This window comes from Sinocyclocheilus grahami, unplaced genomic scaffold (genome assembly GCF_001515645.1).
Source record: "Sinocyclocheilus grahami isolate Dianchi unplaced genomic scaffold, SAMN03320097.WGS_v1.1 scaffold65.1, whole genome shotgun sequence".
In the NCBI taxonomy this organism is placed as follows: Eukaryota; Metazoa; Chordata; class Actinopteri; order Cypriniformes; family Cyprinidae; genus Sinocyclocheilus; species Sinocyclocheilus grahami.
This window is the reverse complement of record NW_015505244.1, coordinates 1310098-1335826: the sequence shown is the minus strand read 5'-3', so window position 1 is coordinate 1335826 and position 25729 is coordinate 1310098. Positions and strand designations below refer to the sequence as shown.

The window sequence follows — 25729 nt, the reverse complement described above, 5'->3', positions numbered from 1 at the left end:
TTTTTTTTTTTTGAGGAAATGACATTGCATTTAAACTTTTGATTTATCATTTTAGCAGCTGTTTAATAATCATTTAATTTAATTCATTTGAACATTTTATTTTTGTTAAAATTAATCAAATCCATGCAACAACTTTACGCACTCTTATGAATCCAATCGTGCCAGTCTCGAAAAGTGAAACTACGTCACAATTTATTTGCTAGTTTTCTGCCGATAAGTGTTTGAAGAATGCCCACTGTGCCCAGTGCCAAAGCTCATCATATGCTCCCTGTCTGCGTCCAAAAAAAATCATACAGGAAACACTGACCTATTAAAGTGCCAAAGGCAGCGCGAGGCCCTCTGATCATGTTGAAGATCATGACTTCTGAAGAAAAATATGATGAAAGAAAAAGACAATTTTAAGCCATGAAATGGTGTCCAATTAGCAATGCCAGGCTCAGTTCCTCTAACTACGTAAAGTCAGCAGCTCGAGTTCATTTGCGAGCGCAGAGCTGCTGAGACACTGAAGGACCCCGAGCAGCCGCCTGTTAAGGACATACTTATGTAAAGTCAGCGTAACACGCATGCAGTTGTAAATGGTATAGCTAAAAGTAAAGTTAAATAAAAAAATAATTTTTGCATTCCTGTAAAACATTTCGCATAAATCACTTATTGGATTTTACACGCCCACGTTTATCCTGATCCTTTTTATCGTGAGAAATAATTCTGTCTCTGTTAGGTTGGATCACGATAGTATAAGCATGCGGTAATACTCAATAATGACATGTAACGTTGTTTAATAAATGTTAAGTACAACAGTTTTGTAGCAAATGTAATCCAGGCAGTATTTGGACACCCTCAGCGCGCAGGACCTCTTCAGTCCACTATGGCGGCGCCCGGTGGAGTTCTGAACTGTGAGGACTTTTCAATGTTTCAGGTAAAACGTGCGAAGTTGTCAGCGGTCAGGATAAAATTATGCAGGATTTATAAACGCACACTGAATTTTTTGGGAACAGGTGGTTGTGATGTTAATGCGAATGACTGACCCTCGTGGACTGTTACATGCAGTAGTGAGATTCAATGAGCAGCAGAACAAACATGAGCGATTAAGCAACTGTGCTGTTCTTTATAAATATAAAGGCGTGCATTATATGAGCTATCATTTATACACAATACAAAATACAGAAGTAATTTTTTTATTAAAGCCATTAAGTACATATTGTGTAACATGTGGGTTGTTGACAAAATGGATTCATGAATTTTTTTCAGCACCAGGATTTTCAGTTAAAGGTGCCAAAGAATGGAAAACTGTATTTATAGTTGAATAGTTGAATAATAACAGTTCTGTACATGGAAGTGACATACAGTGAGCCTCAAACACCATTGTTTCCTCCTAAATCTCCTGATCTCCTGCATGCAAAAAACCACTGAAAAATAGGTGAATCAGAACATAACACCTACTGTGACGTTACAGTCGGTGTCACTAACAGTTATGCCCCCAACATTTGCATAGCCAGCCGCCAGCCGAACCTGCACAGCCGAATCATCAGAAGTTCTGCAGGTATTGTGAAGAAGCAAGCAAGGTTAATAACGAAAATGGCAGATCATGGAAATAAATGTTATGTTCCAGGCCGTGCAGGGGACGTGATGTGCAGGGATGGGTTGGTGTCTGTATTCAGGAAAGCAAATAACGCGTTCTAATAAAATAACGCAAGCCACTAAAGGGACATGGTTAGCTGCTTGCTAGCGGTAGCCTGTTACATTACAGTACATAAGATTTCACTTACCACATAAACAGAGTAAGGAGAAATGGCTGAGGATGATGGCGAATGATTTACATCCTGAGCACCACCACTGACAAGCATCTGATCTTGTAAAATGTGTGGTAAGTACTGCCGCTGTAGTTTACAAAGATCACGTGCGATTGCAAATCTCGAAAGTGAAAGTAAAACGCGATTGTGCATTCGAAAGCAGTTTCAATGCTCCCTGATGTCTGCATTTTATATACAGTATAATTAACCAACGATATAACTGCGATAGAAAGTATTGAAATATATATATGTGTTTCCTTCGTGCTGTGTAAGCTACTGAAATGAGCCGCACTGTGAAACAGCCAATCAGAGCAGAGCTCAACATTATTATTCATGACCCTTCCAAATAAGGTAATAACAGACCATTTCATTCTAGAGACAAACCCTAGGGTTGTAAATGGACATGTAAAACCATTTCTGGAGATTTTTTACCCTTACCTAAGCCACATACTTTCTATGTAGATATCAGAGAATAATTTAAAATATTGTATCAATGCATTCTATGGCACCTTTAAAGTTTATTTGAAAGTATAGCGAAGGGTGTATAATGTAGGTGTTGTGACTTTTTAAAAAAAATCATTATGTATGGATTTAAATGATCTTTTAGAGTATTTTAGAGGTATTCCTAGTGTTCCTTAGTTAATATAAACTCATAAAGCTGCATGCATAGTAATTACACAAGAATTAGAAAATGTAGTTTGAAATAGATTGTCACACTGCAGTACTCTCTTTGAAATGTTGTCAGCTACCTATGTATATGTAGTTATACTGTACACTTTTTAAACGTAATATGTGATAGTTACCAAGGGTTTTTACATTTAGAGAAAATATTAATCAGTAGGTGGCAAATATCAACACCCTTGATGTGTTTTCACAAAAAATGCTAGTTAATTTTATCTCATTGGACTAAAACTTACTGATTTCACTCCCACAGGGTATAACTACTTCCCCCAAAAAACCCTTGAACTTTTTTCTTTTTTTTTTCTCCACCTTATTACAGTAGCGATGTTCTCGGTTATAAATGACAAACCTACAAAAAATACTTGTAAATTTCCTGTTATGCTTGTGGATATTGGCTTGAATCTTTTTATCAACTTGTTTTCCTTCAATTATCACAGGCCTTGTATTTCTTAAAAATATTAAATCCACGATTTTGTGATAATACAACATAATGAGAGATTTAAAAGCTATTTTTACAGCAAATTATGTAAAGAATATTCAGCACAGCAATGGTTAAAAAGCATATGAACATCATAACGATGATTGCATTACTTACAATACAAAAACAAATAGTGACTTAAAGTTGAAGTTTTATTTACATTGATAAGCTGTACATCTCTCCTCTTGTCCTGTAGGAAGTATTAAAAGTGATGCGCACCATAGATGACAGAATTGTCCATGCCCTCAATACCACTGTGCCCACTGCATCCTTTTCAGGCAAAGTGGACGCCACACAGACCTGCAAAGAACTTTATGAATCTGTATGTATCACCGTGAAGAGTACTCTTTAATAATCTAAAATGATTATTAGAGACCCCCTATTTTTGTTCTTGACGTATGACTGGTTTTAGTGTACTGTCATACTCTGTGATGTACTAATTACAAGCCCTTTTTCTCTGCTGCCTATGCCTTTCAGCTCATGGAAGCTCATCTTTCCAGAGATAAGGCAATAAAGTCATGTATTACAGAGACCTCTGCTGTTGTTGGGCAGTTACGTGAAGAGAGGGCAAAAGATGGCGACAACTTGTCAGTTATCAAGCAACTCAGGAAAGAGCAAACTAAGGTAATGCCTGTATATACAGTATGCACTCGGGTTACAAATGTTTGAAATCTTGTTTGATTTCTGTATACTTTTTCTTAATTTCCCTACAGTTAAAACTCATGCAGTCTGAGTTAAATGTTGAAGAAGTGGTCAATGACCGGAGTCCAAATAACGCGTTCTAATAAAATAACGCAAGCCACTAAAGGGACATGGTTAGCTGCTTGCTAGCGGTAGCCTGTTACATTACAGTACATAAGATTTCACTTACCACATAAACAGAGTAAGGAGAAATGGCTGAGGATGATGGCGAATGATTTACATCCTGAGCACCACCACTGACAAGCATCTGATCTTGTAAAATGTGTGGTAAGTACTGCCGCTGTAGTTTACAAAGATCACGTGCGATTGCAAATCTCGAAAGTGAAAGTAAAACGCGATTGTGCATTCGAAAGCAGTTTCAATGCTCCCTGATGTCTGCATTTTATATACAGTATAATTAACCAACGATATAACTGCGATAGAAAGTATTGAAATATATATATGTGTTTCCTTCGTGCTGTGTAAGCTACTGAAATGAGCCGCACTGTGAAACAGCCAATCAGAGCAGAGCTCAACATTATTATTCATGACCCTTCCAAATAAGGTAATAACAGACCATTTCATTCTAGAGACAAACCCTAGGGTTGTAAATGGACATGTAAAACCATTTCTGGAGATTTTTTACCCTTACCTAAGCCACATACTTTCTATGTAGATATCAGAGAATAATTTAAAATATTGTATCAATGCATTCTATGGCACCTTTAAAGTTTATTTGAACGTATAGCGAAGGGTGTATAATGTAGGTGTTGTGACTTTTAAAAAAAAATCATTATGTATGGATTTAAATGATCTTTTAGAGTATTTTAGAGGTATTCCTAGTGTTCCTTAGTTAATATAAACTCATAAAGCTGCATGCATAGTAATTACACAAGAATTAGAAAATGTAGTTTGAAATAGATTGTCACACTGCAGTACTCTCTTTGAAATGTTGTCAGCTACCTATGTATATGTAGTTATACTGTACACTTTTTAAACGTAATATGTGATAGTTACCAAGGGTTTTTACATTTAGAGAAAATATTAATCAGTAGGTGGCAAATATCAACACCCTTGATGTGTTTTCACAAAAAATGCTAGTTAATTTTATCTCATTGGACTAAAACTTACTGATTTCACTCCCACAGGGTATAACTACTTCCCCCAAAAAACCCTTGAACTTTTTTCTTTTTTTTTTCTCCACCTTATTACAGTAGCGATGTTCTCGGTTATAAATGACAAACCTACAAAAAATACTTGTAAATTTCCTGTTATGCTTGTGGATATTGGCTTGAATCTTTTTATCAACTTGTTTTCCTTCAATTATCACAGGCCTTGTATTTCTTAAAAATATTAAATCCACGATTTTGTGATAATACAACATAATGAGAGATTTAAAAGCTATTTTTACAGCAAATTATGTAAAGAATATTCAGCACAGCAATGGTTAAAAAGCATATGAACATCATAACGATGATTGCATTACTTACAATACAAAAACAAATAGTGACTTAAAGTTGAAGTTTTATTTACATTGATAAGCTGTACATCTCTCCTCTTGTCCTGTAGGAAGTATTAAAAGTGATGCGCACCATAGATGACAGAATTGTCCATGCCCTCAATACCACTGTGCCCACTGCATCCTTTTCAGGCAAAGTGGACGCCACACAGACCTGCAAAGAACTTTATGAATCTGTATGTATCACCGTGAAGAGTACTCTTTAATAATCTAAAATGATTATTAGAGACCCCCTATTTTTGTTCTTGACGTATGACTGGTTTTAGTGTACTGTCATACTCTGTGATGTACTAATTACAAGCCCTTTTTCTCTGCTGCCTATGCCTTTCAGCTCATGGAAGCTCATCTTTCCAGAGATAAGGCAATAAAGTCATGTATTACAGAGACCTCTGCTGTTGTTGGGCAGTTACGTGAAGAGAGGGCAAAAGATGGCGACAACTTGTCAGTTATCAAGCAACTCAGGAAAGAGCAAACTAAGGTAATGCCTGTATATACAGTATGCACTCGGGTTACAAATGTTTGAAATCTTGTTTGATTTCTGTATACTTTTTCTTAATTTCCCTACAGTTAAAACTCATGCAGTCTGAGTTAAATGTTGAAGAAGTGGTCAATGACCGGAGTCTGAAGGTGAGTTATTGAGTGTCTCCTATTGATCCTATTGAAGACGAGTGGTTTTCATTTAGAAATATTTGTTAATGATCGTTTTCCCCCAGGTTTTCAACGAAAGGTGCCGAATTCACTACACCTCTCCCAAGATCAAGTGAATAATACTTCCGTTGTCAACGTAAACCACACAGTTGTTCTGAGAAAAACACCTGGAGCTGAGCCTGGACATTGTCACTGACCCCACAAACCATCCTCCATCAGTACGCTCTGTGGCTGATTGTTTCTGCAGTGAAGAAACACTACTGTTGTCCAAGTCCTGTAAACCTTTTTGTATAAATAGTGTACAAAAGATTTTATAAACCATGAAATGTTTTCCAATTGCTGAAACTTTGTCTGTTATTTGCTTTGCAATACAGTGATTAATGTTCAGTTGAAGTGAATGGGGAGACTTAAGATTATTGATCTGTTCTCAGATGTTGACGTGGCCACCTGTGTCAAAGGTTAAAGCCGGAGTTTTCCAACCTGGTGTCATGGGAAAACATAACTATTTTACGAGTTGGCGATTTCGTATGAATTTGTACGATGTGAATTGTATGAACGTATGATTTTTAGACAAAAGTATGAAGGCCCACCCCTTAAACATAACCATCACTGGGGTGGGAGCAGATCGTACAAAAAAAAAATTAGCCACTAATTCACCAAAGCTTAAAATAGTTATGAACTGCCATGAGATAGTTTTGGGTTTTCAGTCTTTTAGATGCCATGAGTCCCAAATATGATGATCCTTGTGTGAGGGACCATCCTAAAACTTGGACCCAATTTATACTGTAAAAATAAAATCTTATTATTTTAGTACTATACTCTTAGATGTATTATCTTAAAATGTACTTAAATATATATTCTCAAACATAATTTGATTTTAACCTGTTTTAATAAAACATTTTTAATTTTTATTTATTCAAATCTTATTTTTGTTATTTATTTTTACACAGTTCTTCTCAAAAACTCTCCCATGCACCCTCTAGCATTCCATTGCTGCCCCTGGGGGTCCCCAGACCCCAATCTGACAAACCCTGGGTTAAAGCACCTTTGATAAAAACCCAGCTCACATAATCCTGCACTTTTATGCCTTAAAGAAAAAAACACCATTTAAAACAGTTCACCCATCCATTTAATGTGAACACTGTACATTACAGGCAGTTAAATATAAAATAACTGTTTACTGCATCAGTATCACTAATAACAAAACCCCAAAAGTGAAGACCAAACCTCTGGCATGGGTAACTAGATGTGAGTTAAGCGATGTTTTTAGTATGTGGGTGAGAAAATGAACTATGCCAAACATGTATTTAAGGAATTACCTAATTCACAGTGAGTTTGATTGGTAGTGTTTACCCATGAACCCACTAGTCAATAAATACAGTTTTAAGGTCATGACATGTAATGATTGAGTTAACATGCATCTTCAGGTGTTAATGTAAACATTGAACTGCATGAGTGGCCAGTATTTATGATGATTTGCTTAGTTTGCTTCAGAAGTATTCAATCGGATCATGATGAGCCTTGGATGGCTGTAGGTTGTGCAGCTCCAGTTTTTCTCCAGCATAGGGCAGAGTTTTATAGACACGTAGATGAATGTAGTCGTCCCCACCTACATGCACCTAAAAACAGATCATTTAGAAAAATGCTTTTATAAACTTTATAGCTGTTAAGTATTATATATGTGGATTGCTTTGACAGACATTTCAGACATTCATATAGTTCAGAATTCAGTACATTTACAGGATACCCCCAGAAGGCCATTTATAAAATCACAGGGTTTATCTCGTACCTTAACGAAGTAATTTGTCCCCGCAACAAGTTGTGTTTTAAAAGATCTGGCTGTGAAAACGTCAAACTTGCGCCCAGCTTTATCCTCGGCATGAGACTTTATCTGAGGAAAAACGGGAAGTGTCAGTCTGTAACGTAGTTGCATGATACATCACTAACGTTACTTCTGTTTATCGGCAATGTAAAATTACCAACCTCATCGCATATTTTCTGCACCTCTTCATTTGCATCTTTCGTCTCAGATGTTCCACCACAAAGTAAAGGCATTTTAAATACAGAGAGTTAACAGAAATACTCAGGAACGTCTTTTCACTACAAGATTGACTGACTGGAAAGTTTGCTTCCTGCCTGATGATCACGAGATATTGGAATAGACCATTTTCGTGGAATACACCAAAAAGTGTTGTAGAGTATAAACAGACAAGAGCTGCTCGGCTGTTGTGCTTAAACATATGTCTAAACATGATAGGCTAAATGTTTAAATTTAAGCATAAAATATTGATATTTTTAATGGTAATTTATCTCTGTTCATATACCCCCGCGAAATGGGTTGATCCTCGTATTGCCGCACATGTAACAGGTTAGGGCGTGGATGGTTGTAATGTAAATATTTTTTAACGCGATTATATATATTACATTATTTAGTCAATTATTGTTTTACATTATTGTTATTATTTATTTATTTGGTATGTGGTTTGGTAGCCTAAAGAACAACTTGAACTGAAACTTGGTATGCAAATTATTGCCCTATGAAGTAGGCTATACTTAAAGGGGTCATATGATGCGATTTCAATTTTCCTCTCTCTTTGGAGTGTTACAAGCTCTTGGTGCATAAAGAAGATCTGTAAAGTTGCAAATACTAAAGTCTCAAATCCAAAGAGATATTCTTTATAAAATAGTCAACCACGCCTACCTAAAACGGCTTGTTCTAACACCCCCCCACATGTCTACGTCACTATGTGGGAAGATTGCATAACGCCGCCCAAATGTTCACGTAAAGAAAGAAGGTGTAACTCTTATACTCACTGTAGTATTGTTGTTGCCGCGGCCGCCATGTCGTGAAGACGCTGTGTGTTTCCTTGTAAAAGCGAAACTACTTTGTTTGGCCTTCCAAAAGAGGATGATATCCAGCCTGGGGTCGTCACATGTGGTTGCCGCAAGCCCGCCGGCTGCTCCTTCACGAATCTGCCAGCCACGCCGTTCTCAAGCCCACTGGCTGTTCCTCACTCAAACCCGCCTCTGCTCACTCAAGCCCGCCATGTGTGACGCTGTGTGTATCGTTGTGAAAGCGAAACGACTTTGTTTGGCATTCCAAAAGAGGATGATATCGGGGAAGTCGTGGCCTAGTGGTTAGAGAGTCGGACTCGTACTTCAAAGGTTGTGGGGTCGAGTCTCGTACCGGCAGGGATTGTAGGTGTGGGGAGTGAATGTACAGCGCTCTCTCCCACCTTCAATACCACGACTGAGGTGCCCTTGAGCAAGGCACCGAACCCCCAACTGCTCCACTGTGTGTGTGTTCACAGTGTGTGTGTGTGCACTTTGGATGGGATAAATGCAGAGCACTAATTCTGAGTATGGGTCACCATACTTGGCCACATGTCACGTCACTTCAAAAGAGGACACGACTAGAAATCAGTGGTTAAGTTGTATTTACAACACTGTTCCAGAACAGTTCAACCCAAAATATTCAGATGTGTGCAGCACATTTTAAGGACGGTTTCCTGGCAGCCCTTACCAAAAAGTAGTATACTTCAAGTTTATTTTAGTAAGTATACTTAAGTAAAGTTCAAGTATATTTTTAAGTAAACTTTATGTGGTAAGTATACAAATATCAGTGTACTAGTAGTATACTTGTAAGTGTACTATTTCAATACTCCTTGGGACTAAATTGGCCCACTTTCTAGTATATAAACGTATACACTTAAGTATACTTTAAGTATAACAGTAGTAAACTTTGAGTACACAACTAGTTTACATCAAAATGTTTAGTTTGTACTGCAACTATACTAAAAGTGAACTTACAGGTATACTGATAGTTTACTAATTAAATATTTGTAGTAGCATTTTTAGTACACTTTGAAGTATAGTCTCAGTAAACTACTAGTTTAGTAGTTTTATACTGCAAGTATACTCGTAAGTTTTTTTTAAGTGAACTTTACATCATACTTGAAGTATACTACTATGTCCCTATTTAGGTATTAATTTGTATATATTTTGTTAGATTAATATCTGAACATACAAAACATCAAAAGAACAGGGTATCTGCTTGTAAACAAAAACATTTTATTCCAGCTTCATGCATTTTTTTTAAACACTTGAATGTGGATATAAAAAATAAAGAAATAAACAACATTTTGAACAAAAAGCTGAAAAAAAGATTATGAATTGGATTCAGAATGATAATCAAAACGTAGATAAAGTCGATCAACACCCCAAAGCTTGACAGTCATTATTACCTCTTCATTGGTCTACATTTTATTCCATGTCACTCCTTCAACACGTTCAAATATATAATTTTATAATAGATATATGCTTCATCCATGTGTTATACATTTACTTCCATTACTGTTAAAGACAATATAACAAGGTTAATGACTGTGCCATGTTATCAAAGTGTAGTTAGAAACCTTTAAAAAAACAACTACAGAAATACAGAAACTATTTAAAAAAAAACTCTATACCATCTACTTCAAATTGTTGTTACTTCAGAGTGAGATCAGTCAGTTGGGTAAGGCTTTTTCATGACCATCAGAAGTTTATGCAAAGAAAAAAATGGTTGACAACCAATGTATGCCTGTATTTGAATGTCACACTCAGCACGTAGTTGTACAGTTACACAACCGGCACACTTATAAAACCAATCCCAGCTGTGTAGTTTGTGTTATTCAGTCCTCAGGGTGTTACGGTAACTTCCTTCTCTCTTCAGCGCTTGTTTTCAGACTCTGGAATTGGTTTTAGACGTAGGTAAGATACAAGTTTTGTGTCTTTATGTTTTGTTTACTTATTATACTAATAATGCATGTGTGAGGGTGCTTCTGTTTTGAGCTGATATATATATTTTCAGACAACAGCAAGCAAAACATTCTCTTTATTTCAGCTGCTCACAGCATTGCCCGTTTAGCACTCATAGTCCTTTCTGTTGTCATATTCATCATCTGCATCATATTCAATGCACTTGCTGGACCAGGAATTGGTATGTACAGCAGATAAATGTAATACTGTTTCCAGTGTGAATTAGGTGCAGAATTGCATTTTGGTTAAATATATTGCTTCAGTGTTGTTTTTTCCTCTTTGTAGGTCCTTTTCGGAACAACACTGGAGCAATATCAGATAAATACAATACAGAAATCACTCCCTCGGGATGGACCTTCTCAATCTGGGGTGTCATCTACACCTGGCTGTCGCTCATGCATATTTACTCTCTCCACTACCTGCAGGTGGTATGAACTCAGTGAGCTAGAATCAAATGGCAATCAAAAAATAAAGTGGTATGAAATGTGATTTTGTAATAATAACATGTTGCAGTTAATGAGACGTTTATGTATATTGTTCTCACAGGACTGTTTATGGTCCAATGTACTGTCCCGCTGTGTTGCCGTATGGATTCTTCATAACCTGGATTGTAAACATGATACTGAATATAGGCTGGCTTCTCCTGTGGGACAGAGAGTAAGTCTATGTCATTTTAAAGACAATTCTGATATACAGTGGCAGCCAAAAATTTGTAGTAATAAAGATTTTTTAAATGTTATTGGTTTCTTACGGCTGCATTTATTTGATGAAAAACAGTAATATTGTGCAATATTATTACAATTTTAAATAACTATTTTACATTTTTGTGTATTTTAAAATATTATTTATTCCTGTGATGGCAAAGCTGAATTATCAGCTGCCATTACTGCCGTGTTCAGTGTCACATTATTTTTCAGAAATCTTTCTAATGTGCTGTTTAGGAAACATTTATTTTTTTTATCAACGTTTTAGCTTTTTTTGCTGTTATTTTTAAATATAAATAAATAATAAATAAATGCCGTTTCTGTTCATCAAAGATTATGGTTTTATTACCGTTTCCACAAAAAGCAATAATAATGTTGATAATAAGAACATTAATTCAGCAATATAGAATCATTTCTGAAAGATATAAATATAATAAAATAGATATAATATAGATATAATATATAAAATATTATATAGAAAACAGCTATTTTAAATAGTAACATTTCACAATATTAGTGTTTTCAAAAACTTTTGGCTGCCAGTGTATATTGAAGTAATAGAACTGAAATAGATTTTAAATTTTAAAAAGATTTTTAAAAGAGGGAATTCTACAAATATAAGAGGAAAATAATTATATACATATACTGTATGTACAATACAGTGTGCTTGTACAGTAAAATAAATAATTTGTTCATAAAATTATACATATATATATATATTGTTTATATATTAATACTTAATTTACAATTACATTATATTTATCTCTCTCATTATTATTGACTGTTTGCAAAATCCTTATAAACTTTGCATTTCTTTAAAGGGAGATGATTGCTGCATTCATTTTCCTTGCCTTGATTGCATTTACAAACTATTTGTTGATAATCTTCTCCTGTCATGGACTCAAACAATATGGAGCCTGGTTAAACAAATATCACAAAGTAGACCTCTGGTGCATTCGGATATTGGTGAGAGACCATCACAATTTTACTTAATAGCATCTCAACCCATTTTAAAAACATTATGCATTTTTAATTTTGCATCTTCAATCTTGCAGGTTCAGAATGGAATTGCAACATACACAACATGGACAACTATTGCCACTCTGATTAACTTCACTGTTGTGCTGAGATATGATGCTGGAATGACCCAGTCAGATGCAGCAACAGTCTCTCTCTCTGTTCTTTTGGGTGAAGCTATTTCTTGGTGAGACCATCGAACTGAAATAAATGAGGGATGTTAAATAAATTAAAGACATTAACCTTGAAATAATGCATTATTATTTTACAGGTTCATTGTTGAGAACTTTGTGTTTGAAAAGCACCTGCGATACATTCTGACAGTCTATCCTGTTGTCATTGTGGCTTTGAGGGGAAACATGACAAAGAACTTTAACTCTGCAGATCCAAGCCGCAATGGAATTTACATAGGTGAGCCTGAATGTCATACTGGTTTTGCTGTTGTGTTCTTAGTCTGTAGTGCCAGCATTTCATGAAAACAATATTTTGTTGTATTCAACAGCTGCATTACTGGGGTTGGCTTGTACACTATTTGCGATCAAAGTATTGCTGGTTATATGGAGGCATATTAAACATCCTCTCTACAAAGGCATGAATGAAGAGGCTATATCACCGATGGAAATCGCTGAAAAGCAGAAGAAGATCTTCAGTTAAACTGAAGTTTAATCATCGTTTTTTAATGCTATTTATATTTGTAATTGTTTAAATATGTAAATTGTTTATATGTCCTTTTGATTAAAAAAAAAAAGTAAAAAATAAAATGCAAAGCTTCTGTAATTGAATTACACACACTGAATTGCTCTTATCAGAGCAGGGGGTGTCCATGACCATGATCTATGCACTGTTATGTGCCATTTTTCTGCAGCAATAAAATCATAAAACTCACAAGGGTTTAAAGTTTTAGTAAAGTTTTAGTGGGGAAGTTAAGATGGCTGATGGCTTGACCCCAACTTGGGGTGTTTGAAGATAGAATAAGGATCACAATCCTAGCAATCCTGAGCAGTGTATTGATTTGTATAAGAACTATTTGCAGTATATTGTGGTTTAAAATGATAATGAATGAAAAAAATGTGTCTTCATTTGATTAAATTAAAGTTATTAATTTTTTATAAAATTAAACTGCACTGGATACAAAAGCAAAAATTTATATTTGTAATAATTGTAAGAAATGTAAACATTTATTTAAAATGTAGTCTATATATCTTAAGTCAAGTTACTATCACTGTTATTTTACTATCATTGAAATGTTTATTAATATGTTTTTTATATATATGTTTATTTTAATTTGAAAGTTTTAGTAATTTTGTTGTTTTTGCCATTTTAGATTTTCATTTCAATTTTATTTATTTTAGTACATCAAGTTAAATTAAAATAAGAGATTTTTTTAATTAAAGTCTATTTATTTTAAGTAACATATTTTTTTTAATATAATTTTTTATCATTTATTTATCGTTTTATTTTTTTTAATCATTTAATTAAATTAAAAATATATATATGATTTTAAGGTATCCCCTTGTTAGGTTTATTGATTTCCCCTGGTGGGCTTTATCCTAGTTGTCGTTTACTGCTGTAGAGTGGCTGTTAGTGAAGCCCCCCGCAGCACTAGGTGGCAGCATTGCATTGTGCGTCTTTCTCCCGCACAGGAACAAAAATGAGCGGGAGAATTTGTGTTGTTGTTGTGGGCAAAATACAGTGACGGACTCTATGAAAGATATTAATGTTTTCTGTGAGATATTAACATTTTAATACTGTTTTGAAAGTAAAAATTTATCGCAAACGCAAAGTTCGCACCAAGACTTTCAAACTGCCTAAACACAGAAGAGTGTAACGCAAACGGTGAATTGCGGTCAGCTAACAGTTACCAGTCACGGGAATGTTGGGTTTGAAACAGAGAACCGGACTGTCTGCGGGTTTATGAGCTTCACTGGCGGACACACAGTTTCTTTAACCAGGGCTAGACACGATGTCCCAGGTCAGTAGTTATGGGTGTAACTTACGTGAAGAACAAAACCACAGTTGCATGTTGCCACCGTTTGTGGCGTAGCGAGTCGGACAGTGGCTGCGCTCAAAACCTAGTGAGCTCCCTACCTAGACAGCATTTTTAGGCCTCATAGGCGCTCAGAATTCTCTCTGAATAGTCAGCTCACTGTGTTTTGAGACACAGCTAACTAGTGTTTACGAAACGAAAGTAGAAGTGAAGTGACAGTTCAGTCAGGCAGCAACACAGAGCATCACATTGTTTGTAACATTAACTTGAACGTATTATTTGTGATTTCTATTACATATATGTGATGCTCTTATGAACTTTCTATTCATCAAGGAATCCTGAAAAAATGTGTCACGTGTTTCCACAAAAATATTTAGCAGCAGAACTGTTTTAACATTAATAATAATATGAAATGTTTCTTGAGCATCAAATCAGATTAGATTGATTTCTGAAAGGTCATGTAACTCTGAGGACTGGAGTAATGATCCTGAAGATTCAGGAATAAGTCATCACAGGAATAAATTACATTTTACAATATATTAAAATAGAAAAACAGTTATTTGAAATTGTTATAATATCTTGCAATATTACAGTTTTACTGCATTTTTGTTCAAACAAATGCAGTGTGAACATAAGAGATTTTCAGAAAGAAAAAGCTTACCAAACTAGTAGATAAATAGATAAATATGATTGTGTGTGTATTTGTGAATTATGTGATAAATGTTTATGAGTTGTATATATTTTATATGTGTGCTATTTTTTCATGTATTTTTTATTCTTCAAATGAACTTGTAAAGTTTCAATCAATTATTTCAGGTCAAAGCCAAAAAGAAACTGCATTATTATCAAGGACATGATATGTAAGTAATGTTCCACTTTCAAAACAACCTATTGTATTGGTTAATATCTCTTAACTAGCTCAAGTTAGAGTAATTTAATAATGTGTTGCTGCTGATTTTCAGAGTCAATTCTGAATTCAAGATCGATAATGTTTTGACCCTGCATGACATTGACAATCTCTTCGATGACATTGGTAATTAAATTCTTACATTCATCTCATTGCTTAAAACATCCATTTCATTGTCACCTTTTCATGCCATTCGTTGTGTGCAACCATATCCCATGTTGTTGTTATTGATAGATGCTGACTCTGAGCGGGGTTTGCCTCTGCTTTCTCCCTTGCCCAAAAGCACTGATGTGAATAGTCAGAAGAAAAGTGGAAGTTCTTCTAATCCAGAAAAGATGAAGGCATCATCTAAACAAGTACACATGGAGTGAAACATTAGAAATCAGTCTGTTCTTTCTTAGTTCCACAATGTGATGTTAATTGTTAATCAGATGACTCTGATTGTCAGGTGCCCAAGGATGCTTTAATCCAAGAAAATGGCATTCAAGAGGATGAAATGATTGATAAAGGTGAACCTACATCACAGTCTTTATATCAGTTGTATTCTGTATATTTACCAGCTATTATTGCACAAAATTATATAATTAAATGAAGTAAATGTAGAATTTGTATCAAACAAATCTGAACTACTCACCCGACCATGAAAGCAGAAAAAAAAACTACTTTTGAGTAGGGCTGGGCGGTATATCGAGTTTGTAAGATATATCGATATATTTTTAATAGGCGATATAGCATGAGGCAATACCGCCCATATCGATATACAGTAGTTTGATATGAGCCCATCTAAATCAGTAATGGAGTAATCAAAAATAAAATGCCATTAATCTGTGCTCTTGTTTATTTGCTTTCATTTTTAGTATAGTGAATTGAACCTCTGCCTTAAAAAGCATTATTTTTGTTTTTAGATTGTAATGTTACAATGTTAGAATGTAATGTCATTTTAGCCCCTTTTTTGCACTTAATGGATAGCATAGCCTGCTTTCACTACATTTGTCTTCATTGCCTTTAATATAAACATTGTTTTATTAGACAAAATTGAGCAGGATGTTAAAAAATAAAAATAAGAAAATATATATAAATGGAAAAATCAAAATAGAAAATGTAGAGAATACCGAGATATATACCGTATATCACATTTCAGCCAAAAAAATTCAGAGATATGAGTTTTTGGCCATATCGCCCAGCCCTACTTTTGAGTAGGGATGCACGAATTTGGATTTTGCCGATTTCCAATAAGCCGATATTTTTCAACTCATTTTGGCCGATTCTGAAACCGATATATAATTACTTTTACAAACAAATTATTTTTAATTTTGGTTATTTTTAACAAAAACTTACTTGTTAGAATTAAATAAACAATAATGAAGTTCTCTTGAAATGAAAGCTGAAAATAACTATAAATCAATCACTGCATTTTTTTCCAGACAGATTCAGTGGTAACCTTAACATTTTAATTGAAGAGTTAACATTTGTAAAAATTAATTACATTAAAATTATTTAATTTACCAGTATCATTGTTTGTGATTTTTATTCATGTAAGCTATAGCTTCTGACCTTTAAATCAAAACATACTTGTGATTAATCTTAATCTTAGTTATTTGTGTATTTTACTTTCATTTTATTACAAGTAGGCCAACAGCGCCCCCTAAATATACATGTTTACATTTTAAGCCATTATCGGCTGATTCCAATTATGTTCTGATAATATTGTGCATCCCTACTTTTGAGCCCTGTAGTAGTAACATATTTTTTTTAATATAATTTTTTATCATTTATTTATCGTTTTATTTTTTTTAATCATTTAATTAAATTAAAAATATATATATGATTTTAAGGTATCCCCTTGTTAGGTTTATTGATTTCCCCTGGTGGGCTTTATCCTAGTTGTCGTTTACTGCTGTAGAGTGGCTGTTAGTGAAGCCCCCCGCAGCACTAGGTGGCAGCATTGCATTGTGCGTCTTTCTCCCGCACAGGAACAAAAATGAGCGGGAGAATTTGTGTTGTTGTTGTGGGCAAAATACAGTGACGGACTCTATGAAAGATATTAATGTTTTCTGTGAGATATTAACATTTTAATACTGTTTTGAAAGTAAAAATTTATCGCAAACGCAAAGTTCGCACCAAGACTTTCAAACTGCCTAAACACAGAAGAGTGTAACGCAAACGGTGAATTGCGGTCAGCTAACAGTTACCAGTCACGGGAATGTTGGGTTTGAAACAGAGAACCGGACTGTCTGCGGGTTTATGAGCTTCACTGGCGGACACACAGTTTCTTTAACCAGGGCTAGACACGATGTCCCAGGTCAGTAGTTATGGGTGTAACTTACGTGAAGAACAAAACCACAGTTGCATGTTGCCACCGTTTGTGGCGTAGCGAGTCGGACAGTGGCTGCGCTCAAAACCTAGTGAGCTCCCTACCTAGACAGCATTTTTAGGCCTCATAGGCGCTCAGAATTCTCTCTGAATAGTCAGCTCACTGTGTTTTGAGACACAGCTAACTAGTGTTTACGAAACGAAAGTAGAAGTGAAGTGACAGTTCAGTCAGGCAGCAACACAGAGCATCACATTGTTTGTAACATTAACTTGAACGTATTATTTGTGATTTCTATTACATATATGTGATGCTCTTATGAACTTTCTATTCATCAAGGAATCCTGAAAAAATGTGTCACGTGTTTCCACAAAAATATTTAGCAGCAGAACTGTTTTAACATTAATAATAATATGAAATGTTTCTTGAGCATCAAATCAGATTAGATTGATTTCTGAAAGGTCATGTAACTCTGAGGACTGGAGTAATGATCCTGAAGATTCAGGAATAAGTCATCACAGGAATAAATTACATTTTACAATATATTAAAATAGAAAAACAGTTATTTGAAATTGTTATAATATCTTGCAATATTACAGTTTTACTGCATTTTTGTTCAAACAAATGCAGTGTGAACATAAGAGATTTTCAGAAAGAAAAAGCTTACCAAACTAGTAGATAGATAGATAAATATGATTGTGTGTGTATTTGTGAATTATGTGATAAATGTTTATGAGTTGTATATATTTTATATGTGTGCTATTTTTTCATGTATTTTTTATTCTTCAAATGAACTTGTAAAGTTTCAATCAATTATTTCAGGTCAAAGCCAAAAAGAAACTGCATTATTATCAAGGACATGAAATGTAAGTAATGTTCCACTTTCAAAACAACCTATTGTATTGGTTAATATCTCTTAACTAGCTCAAGTTAGAGTAATTTAATCATGTGTTGCTGCTGATTTTCAGAGTCAATTCTGAATTCAAGATCGATAATGTTTTGACCCTGCATGACATTGACAATCTCTTCGATGACATTGGTAATTAAATTCTTACATTCATCTCATTGCTTAAAACATCCATTTCATTGTCACCTTTTCATGCCATTCGTTGTGTGCAACCATATCCCATGTTGTTGTTATTGATAGATGCTGACTCTGAGCGGGGTTTGCCTCTGCTTTCTCCCTTGCCCAAAAGCACTGATGTGAATAGTCAGAAGAAAAGTGGAAGTTCTTCTAATCCAGAAAAGATGAAGGCATCATCTAAACAAGTACACATGGAGTGAAACATTAGAAATCAGTCTGTTCTTTCTTAGTTCCACAATGTGATGTTAATTGTTAATCAGATGACTCTGATTGTCAGGTGCCCAAGGATGCTTTAATCCAAGAAAATGGCATTCAAGAGGATGAAATGATTGATAAAGGTGAACCTACATCACAGTCTTTATATCAGTTGTATTCTGTATATTTACCAGCTATTATTGCACAAAATTATATAATTAAATGAAGTAAATGTAGAATTTGTATCAAACAAATCTGAACTACTCACCCGACCATGAAAGCAGAAAAAAAAAACTACTTTTGAGTAGGGCTGGGCGGTATATCGAGTTTGTAAGATATATCGATATATTTTTAATAGGCGAAATAGCATGAGGCAATACCGCCCATATCGATATACAGTAGTTTGATATGAGCGCATCTAAATCAGTAATGGAGTAATCAAAAATAAAATGCCATTAATCTGTGCTCTTGTTTATTTGCTTTCATTTTTAGTATAGTGAATTGAACCTCTGCCTTAAAAAGCATTATTTTTGTTTTTAGATTGTAATGTTACAATGTTAGAATGTAATGTCATTTTAGCCCCTTTTTGCACTTAATGGATAGCATAGCCTGCTTTCACTACATTTGTCTTCATTGCCTTTAATATAAACATTGTTTTATTAGACAAAATTGAGCAGGATGTTAAAAAATAAAAATAAGAAAATATATATAAATGGAAAAATCAAAATAGAAAATGTAGAGAATACCGAGATATATACCGTATATCACATTTCAGCCAAAAAAATTCAGAGATATGAGTTTTTGGCCATATCGCCCAGCCCTACTTTTGAGTAGGGATGCACGAATTTGGATTTTGCCGATTTCCAATAAGCCGATATTTTTCAACTCATTTTGGCCGATTCTGAAACCGATATATAATTACTTTTACAAACAAATTATTTTTAATTTTGGTTATTTTTAACAAAAACTTACTTGTTAGAATTAAATAAACAATAATGAAGTTCTCTTGAAATGAAAGCTGAAAATAACTATAAATCAATCACTGCATTTTTTTCCAGACAGATTCAGTGGTAACCTTAACATTTTAATTGAAGAGTTAACATTTGTAAAAATTAATTACATTAAAATTATTTAATTTACCAGTATCATTGTTTGTGATTTTTATTCATGTAAGCTATAGCTTCTGACCTTTAAATCAAAACATACTTGTGATTAATCTTAATCTTAGTTATTTGTGTATTTTACTTTCATTTTATTACAAGTAGGCCAACAGCGCCCCCTAAATATACATGTTTACATTTTAAGCCATTATCGGCTGATTCCAATTATGTTCTGATAATATTGTGCATCCCTACTTTTGAGCCCTGTAGTAGAGCTAATTATTCAGCATATCTCATCACCTGCTTGGTATTTGTAATAATTGTCATATTTCTTTCAATTCTAACAAAGAGAGTCCACTTAAAGAAATCCATCCACAATTTGAAACTGTGGATGGAGTCAGACCTGTTGCTGATCCTCTTCTCTTTGTTGAGGATGACGAACCCATTGGTGGAGACTTAAGCAAGGCGTCCTGCACTCAGCAATCAGAACCGTTCAAGGAATCCCTCTATGGGTAAGAATAAAAAGAGTTTGATAACAGTTATGGTTTTTGTTTCATTGCCTAACTGTTCACTTATTTTCTCTGCTCTAAAGGGATAGCGGGTCTCTGGCATCACCACCGGAAAGGCTTGAGTTTAGAAAAACTACTAAATCAAATGCTGGTTCCTTATCAAGGTCAGTTATTAATGTATTAAAACAGTGTTGTACATCAGCATTTAATATATTTTTACTAAATAATATTCATATGATTTAATATATAATCACACTTCTTTTATTATAACAAAAACACGTAAAATGTTAAATTTTTAGTATGAAGCCTGCAAAAACCACTAAAATTTCAGAGCAAGCCACACAGTCTTCACCTCCCGAAACTGAGGAAGACTATCATTTGTAATGCTACAACTGAATTGTTCTTTCTATTTAGAACAGCAGATTTCTTATTAAATCTTCTCTTTTTTTTATTATTAAGGGATAAAGATCCAAGCCAACTTTCTCCTGTTTTGGTTCAGAAGAGTGAAACAAAACTTCAGGAGGCGGAGCAATGCAAGAATCAGGTGGTGGAGGATCCAGGCAAAGGATTGTCTTTCCAGCACAAGCTTAAAAAGGCCTTGATGCTTAAATCCCCATGGTGAGTCTAAATATGACGTTCTGATCTTAAACCACATGTGCCATTGTTTCGTAACACTTTTTCATTAATAAGTTCCAGGAAACAAGGAGCAGTTCCAGCTCCTCCACCTGCAGATTTAGAGGAGGATTTCATGATCCTAGATGATGAGGCTCCTGTTCTTTTTGTCATTCCTCGCAAGGCGGAGGTCACCAGGAACAAAAGACCTGTCCCAACAGACACCGCAAAGGAGAATGTTCTTACAGAGCCACACTCTACAGATCAGCTCTCACAGAGTGAAACATATACAACAAATCACCATGGGAAGGATGATAAAAGAAACACAGTGCAAATTGAGTTTGGTATACCAAAAAAAACGAAAGGAAAACGTGGAAAAGCCTCTAAAAAGAGTGGCAAAGACTCTGTGACTCATGATAGTGTTGAGGATGGAGCAGACCTTGCAACTGAAACACTGGAGGACAGAGTTTCTGATCAGACCTCTTCTCAAACTGTACAGGGACACAAAACAGTGCCAACAGGTAAATCACAATTTTACTAAATCTCAGATTCAAGGTGTATAAAAATTATTATTATTATTTTTTTATCAGTACATGCAGTGACCATAAAATGATTTTGGACATTTAAGGCAGACTTAAACATTCAATTGCTTTTTATAACAAAAAAGTGACAAACGAAGTGACATCTGCAAACAAATTATGCTAGCGCTTTTTTTAGACTTACACTATCATTTAAAAGTTTAGGGTCCATAAGATATATATTTTTTTATGTTTTAGAAAGAAGTCACTTATCCTCACTAAGGCTGTGTTTGTTTTGTTGAAAATATAGTAAAAACAGTAATTGTGAAATATTGCAATTTAAAATAATTGTTTTCTGTTTTAATATAATTTACGGTATAAATTATTCCTGTGAGGTCAAAGCTGAATTTCAAGCAGCCATTATTCCAGTCTTCAGTATCACATCGTCTTTCAGAAATCATTCTAATATGCTGATTTGGTGCTCAAGAAACATTTCTTATTATTAACAATGTTTAAAAAACAATTGTTCTGCTTTTGTGAAAACGTTATACTTTTTTTCAGGATTCTTTGATAAGTAGACAGTAATGCATCCTTGCTACAAAATGCTGAATTTCAAGCAGCCATTATTCCAGTCTTCAGTATCACATCGTCTTTCAGAAATCATTCTAATATGCTGATTTGGTGCTCAAGAAACATTTCTTATTATTAACAATGTTTAAAAAAACAATTGTTCTGCTTTTGTGAAAACGTTATACTTTTTTTCAGGATTCTTTGATAAGTAGACAGTAATGCATCCTTGCTACAAAATTAATTTCTTTCAAAAAAAGGTCTTACTGACGTGACCCCACATTTTTTGAACAGTATTATTTTCTTACTTTTCTGAATGTACCCTTATTTTTGATCAATTAATCCCAAAATTATTTTTAGTGGATTCATAAAGTATGTCATGTGACACAATTAAACATTCATACCTTTTACTTTTTGAGGGCACTGTATTACTACATATACTTTATCAATACATTTATTATTACTTTTATAATACATTCATAAATGAAAAACTATTTAAAAGTTACCTGTGATTATATTTGAAATATTTCTTTGTGTGATGGTTACAGGAAAGAAACGTGCAAACAGAAAGGCACCTGAGCCAGCTGAGCTTTCTGACAAAGATGAAACAAATACAGGTGGCAGCCAAGAAAACCCAGTTACTGAGTCTAGAGCCACAAAGAAATCCTCAAAGTCATCGAAACAGGAGAGACCAGGGCCAAAAGCTAAGAAGGAATTCAGTAAAGACACTGCTGCAGCAGATCATCACTCCACAAAATCCAACAAAAAAAGAAAGAATGACAAAAATGAGGAAACTGCCCCTAAGACAAAGAAACAAACTTCTAAACAACAAATAGTGTTGGAACAGATAGATGCTTCCTGTGAGGAGCAAGAGCATGAACCTTTACCTGCCCTCAATGAGCAAGAGGAGGAACAAACGACAGGTTAGTTCCTCTGGCATTTGCTTCATTATGCATTTCACTGGTAATTACACAAAGCATAATTTTATTATTTTGGTTATACAGACATCTAACACTCCCAACTCAGAGATTAGGCATCGTTAACAACCATCGGTGCAGAGCGGATGAAAATGTAGAATCTTTTCTGTTTTATTTTTGCACTGTAGCTGTGAATAAACAATCTTCACACAAGGAAGACGCTGTGGATTCAGGCAAAAAGCAGAAGAGAAAAGAGACAAAAAGTGTGGAACCAAAACCAAAGGATCCACCAACAATAGCATCTGACATTTCTTCAGACAGTCCTATGTGTGGCAGGAGGACGAGGAGATCTCCAGGAGAGTGGTGGCTCACTAGCCCGAATGAAAGTACCACAGAGCCTCAGCCAAAGCAAGTGTTGGTTACGGCACAAAGGCGGAAAGCCAGTACTAAAGCATCAACAAAGCAAGCAGCTGCTGTTGATTCTGAGGAAACAGTGTCTATCAGGCCTGCTCAGGGGAATCAGAAGAAGCAGAAAACTCACAATCTGTTGGACAGTGCTAAAAAGGCAATAGCAGGTGACGATGGACATAATGTTGGAGCTGAGCAGAAGACTGCTAAGAAAACAGGTGGTCGAAGGAAACCAAAATCAGCAGCCACTCAACCTCAAATGGCATTGCCAGAAGAGGAAGTGGGAGCTTGTCCGAATGAGAATGATGTAGAAATTAGTCCAGAATTGTGTTGTCCTAACAGACAGCACAACGTCCTACCAGGTAAACTCATTCCCGAAGTGTTTTTACTTCTGTTGAGTCTGATACAAGTTTTTGTATATACTGTTTCTTCCTATTAATAAAACAGGTGAGAAGAGAGTGTTTGACTGGGTCTACTCGCATGAAACTGGATCTGCACAGAAACAGACTTCATCTTCTCTTAGAAAACCAGACAGTTCTGTACCAGACAACGTTCCACAGAAAAGACAAAGAAAAGCTCCTTCCAATTGGTGGGAGGCGCCGCAGTCTCAGGAACCAGCCGATGGGCTTCCTACACCTCACAGGCCTCCTCCACAAAAGTCTGAACTAACAAATACTCCTCTTCGTGGTGTGTTTAATAAGGACGGAAATTCAATGAAATCACAAAAAACAGAGAATCATGCCAGGAACCTAAAAAGAAACATTACCAACCCATCAAAGTCAATCAAACGATCTTTAGCCTCAATGAATGCCATTTTTGATTCTCAAAAACCTGAAAACTTGGTAAAAAGTGGACTAAGGTGCAGGAAACAGGGACGCAGAAACCTCCTTCACTCTCTTGAGGACCAGTCAGATCACTCGAGTGAGAATATGGCCCAAAATGATGATCAGCTGCAGGGAAATGGTCGTGCCTCCTTTGGCATAACCAGTGGTGTTACCGTGGAGCCGTCAGGGACCAGAAACAAAACAACTGTCCGAGTATCCAGTGGACCCAACACGTTATCTGATGTGTAAGTTGATTTATTAAAGGCAGATGCCTGGCCTAAACAAATGAGTGTAAATACTGAAAATACACTATCTGCAGTTTATCTTGTAATGCATAATATATATTTTTTTATACAAGATATTTTGTATCCATAGTAATTTATACAATATTAAAAATGTTTATAGTTTGATATATTTACTATTTTATGTATGTACATACATACATATATACAGAGCGGATTAGATTACTTAAAAATTGTAGTCACTGTTACAAAAATTGTAGTTACTGATTCCAAATTACATGACAAAAATTGTAGTTAGTAACGTAATCCATTATATTACACATTTTAGGTAATATAATCAGACAACTTTTGGATTACTTTAAGATTACTTTTGACCAAACTCATTTATCACATTGATATAAAAGGAACAATCTTGTATCGTATTCATATAAAAATACAAAAAGTAAGAAAATATATTCCGCTCGTTGTTAATAACAACATGAAGGGCATTGAACATTACATTACATTACATTACATCAAGGTTTCCCAAACTGGGGTTTGTAAGGAACTGCTGGGGATTTGTGAGTTTAATGAAAAGCTAATAATTAATTAAATCATAATAATGTAAAATGAAAAGAAATCGTTTAAAAATATCATCAATCAAAATAAAACACTGACTAAAAAAATGAAATATTTTATTTGTTTACCAGCATGTCAGAATCAGAATTAGCTTTATTGCCAGGTATGTTTACACATACGAGGAATTTTTTTTCGTGACCGAAGCTTCCACAGTGTAACAGAATGACAGTGCTGAGCTGAACCAGACAGTTATAGAAGTGCAGAGGACAGATTCAATGACGGCGGAGTAGAACTGTTTCAGCAGCTCCTGTGACAGGTTGAAATTCCTCAGCTGGCGAAGGAAATACAACCTCTGCTGGGCCTTTTTAACAATGGAATGTGAGTGTCCCACTTCAGGTCCTGAGAGATAGTGGTGCCCAGGAACCTTAATGACTCCTGTGTTGTTATAGTGCTGTTCATGATGGTGAGTGGAGGGAGAGCAGTGGGGTTCCTCCTGAAGTCCACGGTCATCTCCTCAGTTTTGAGCGTGTTGAGCTCCAGGTTGTTGAGACTGCACCAGACAGCCAGCCCTTTAACCTCCTGACTGTAAGCAGACTCGTCACCGCCCTGTATGAGGCCGATGAGTGTGGTGTCGTCTGCAAACTTCAGGAGCTTGACAGAGGGGTCTTTAGA

The 25729-nt window shown here is 35.1% G+C and overlaps 5 protein-coding genes and 1 pseudogene across 5 annotated transcripts in view; 4 read left to right on the top strand and 2 right to left on the bottom strand.

Annotated features, from left to right (window-relative positions):
* Nucleotides 1-493, bottom strand: part of LOC107584996 (protein FAM162B-like) — a 3591-nt gene extending 3098 nt beyond the window's left edge. The window contains exon 1 of the mRNA XM_016271798.1: nt 308-493. Coding sequence (XP_016127284.1) covers nt 308-359 — 52 coding nt within the window. The 5' untranslated portion in view covers nt 360-493. The remainder of the gene's footprint in view (nt 1-307) is intronic.
* A 297-nt stretch (nt 494-790) lies between these two features.
* Nucleotides 791-3734, top strand: LOC107584995 (coiled-coil domain-containing protein 58-like). Its single transcript, XM_016271797.1, has 4 exons — nt 791-916; nt 3146-3271; nt 3427-3573; nt 3663-3734. Exons 1-4 carry the CDS (start codon nt 866-868, stop codon nt 3732-3734), a joined length of 396 nt encoding a protein of 131 aa, XP_016127283.1. The 5' UTR covers nt 791-865.
* A 1376-nt stretch (nt 3735-5110) lies between these two features.
* LOC107584956 (coiled-coil domain-containing protein 58-like) lies at nt 5111-6432 on the top strand. The gene is made up of 4 exons (XM_016271734.1): nt 5111-5325; nt 5481-5627; nt 5717-5776; nt 5863-6432. Exons 1-4 carry the CDS (start codon nt 5215-5217, stop codon nt 5911-5913), a joined length of 369 nt encoding a protein of 122 aa, XP_016127220.1. The 5' UTR covers nt 5111-5214; the 3' UTR covers nt 5914-6432.
* A 463-nt stretch (nt 6433-6895) lies between these two features.
* On the bottom strand, nt 6896-7955 carry LOC107584957 (cystatin-B-like). Its single transcript, XM_016271735.1, has 3 exons — nt 7781-7955; nt 7587-7688; nt 6896-7416 (listed from the first exon to the last, which is right to left on the bottom strand). Exons 1-3 carry the CDS (start codon nt 7850-7852, stop codon nt 7288-7290), a joined length of 303 nt encoding a protein of 100 aa, XP_016127221.1. The 5' UTR covers nt 7853-7955; the 3' UTR covers nt 6896-7287.
* Nucleotides 7956-10357: 2402 nt separating this feature from the next.
* Nucleotides 10358-12972, top strand: LOC107584994 (uncharacterized; annotated as a pseudogene).
* Nucleotides 12973-17238: 4266 nt separating this feature from the next.
* The window catches only part of LOC107584954 (uncharacterized), a 28441-nt gene continuing 19950 nt past the window's right edge, over nt 17239-25729 (top strand). Inside the window, exons 1-12 of the mRNA XM_016271732.1 lie at nt 17239-17514; nt 18346-18389; nt 18492-18562; nt 18671-18792; nt 18885-18945; nt 20252-20414; nt 20495-20575; nt 20871-21029; nt 21108-21544; nt 22657-23031; nt 23214-23795; nt 23881-24502. Of these exons, the coding sequence (XP_016127218.1) occupies nt 17506-17514; nt 18346-18389; nt 18492-18562; nt 18671-18792; nt 18885-18945; nt 20252-20414; nt 20495-20575; nt 20871-21029; nt 21108-21544; nt 22657-23031; nt 23214-23795; nt 23881-24502 (2726 nt within the window). The 5' untranslated portion in view covers nt 17239-17505. The remainder of the gene's footprint in view (nt 17515-18345; nt 18390-18491; nt 18563-18670; nt 18793-18884; nt 18946-20251; nt 20415-20494; nt 20576-20870; nt 21030-21107; nt 21545-22656; nt 23032-23213; nt 23796-23880; nt 24503-25729) is intronic.

Coding starts and splice junctions, on each gene's coding strand:
- LOC107584957 (XM_016271735.1), bottom strand. CDS start 7,852: ATGCCTTTACTTTGTGGTGGAACATCTGAGACGAAAGATGCAAATGAA. Junction 7,689..7,780: donor TGCAGAAAATATGCGATGAG/GTTGGTAATTTT, acceptor GTTTTTCCTCAG/ATAAAGTCTCATGCCGAGGA. Junction 7,417..7,586: donor GGACAAATTACTTCGTTAAG/GTACGAGATAAA, acceptor ATCTGTTTTTAG/GTGCATGTAGGTGGGGACGA.
- LOC107584956 (XM_016271734.1), top strand. CDS start 5,215: ATGCGCACCATAGATGACAGAATTGTCCATGCCCTCAATACCACTGTG. Junction 5,628..5,716: donor TCAGGAAAGAGCAAACTAAG/GTAATGCCTGTA, acceptor ATTTCCCTACAG/TTAAAACTCATGCAGTCTGA. Junction 5,777..5,862: donor TCAATGACCGGAGTCTGAAG/GTGAGTTATTGA, acceptor GTTTTCCCCCAG/GTTTTCAACGAAAGGTGCCG.
- LOC107584995 (XM_016271797.1), top strand. CDS start 866: ATGGCGGCGCCCGGTGGAGTTCTGAACTGTGAGGACTTTTCAATGTTT. Junction 3,272..3,426: donor GCAAAGAACTTTATGAATCT/GTATGTATCACC, acceptor TATGCCTTTCAG/CTCATGGAAGCTCATCTTTC. Junction 3,574..3,662: donor TCAGGAAAGAGCAAACTAAG/GTAATGCCTGTA, acceptor ATTTCCCTACAG/TTAAAACTCATGCAGTCTGA.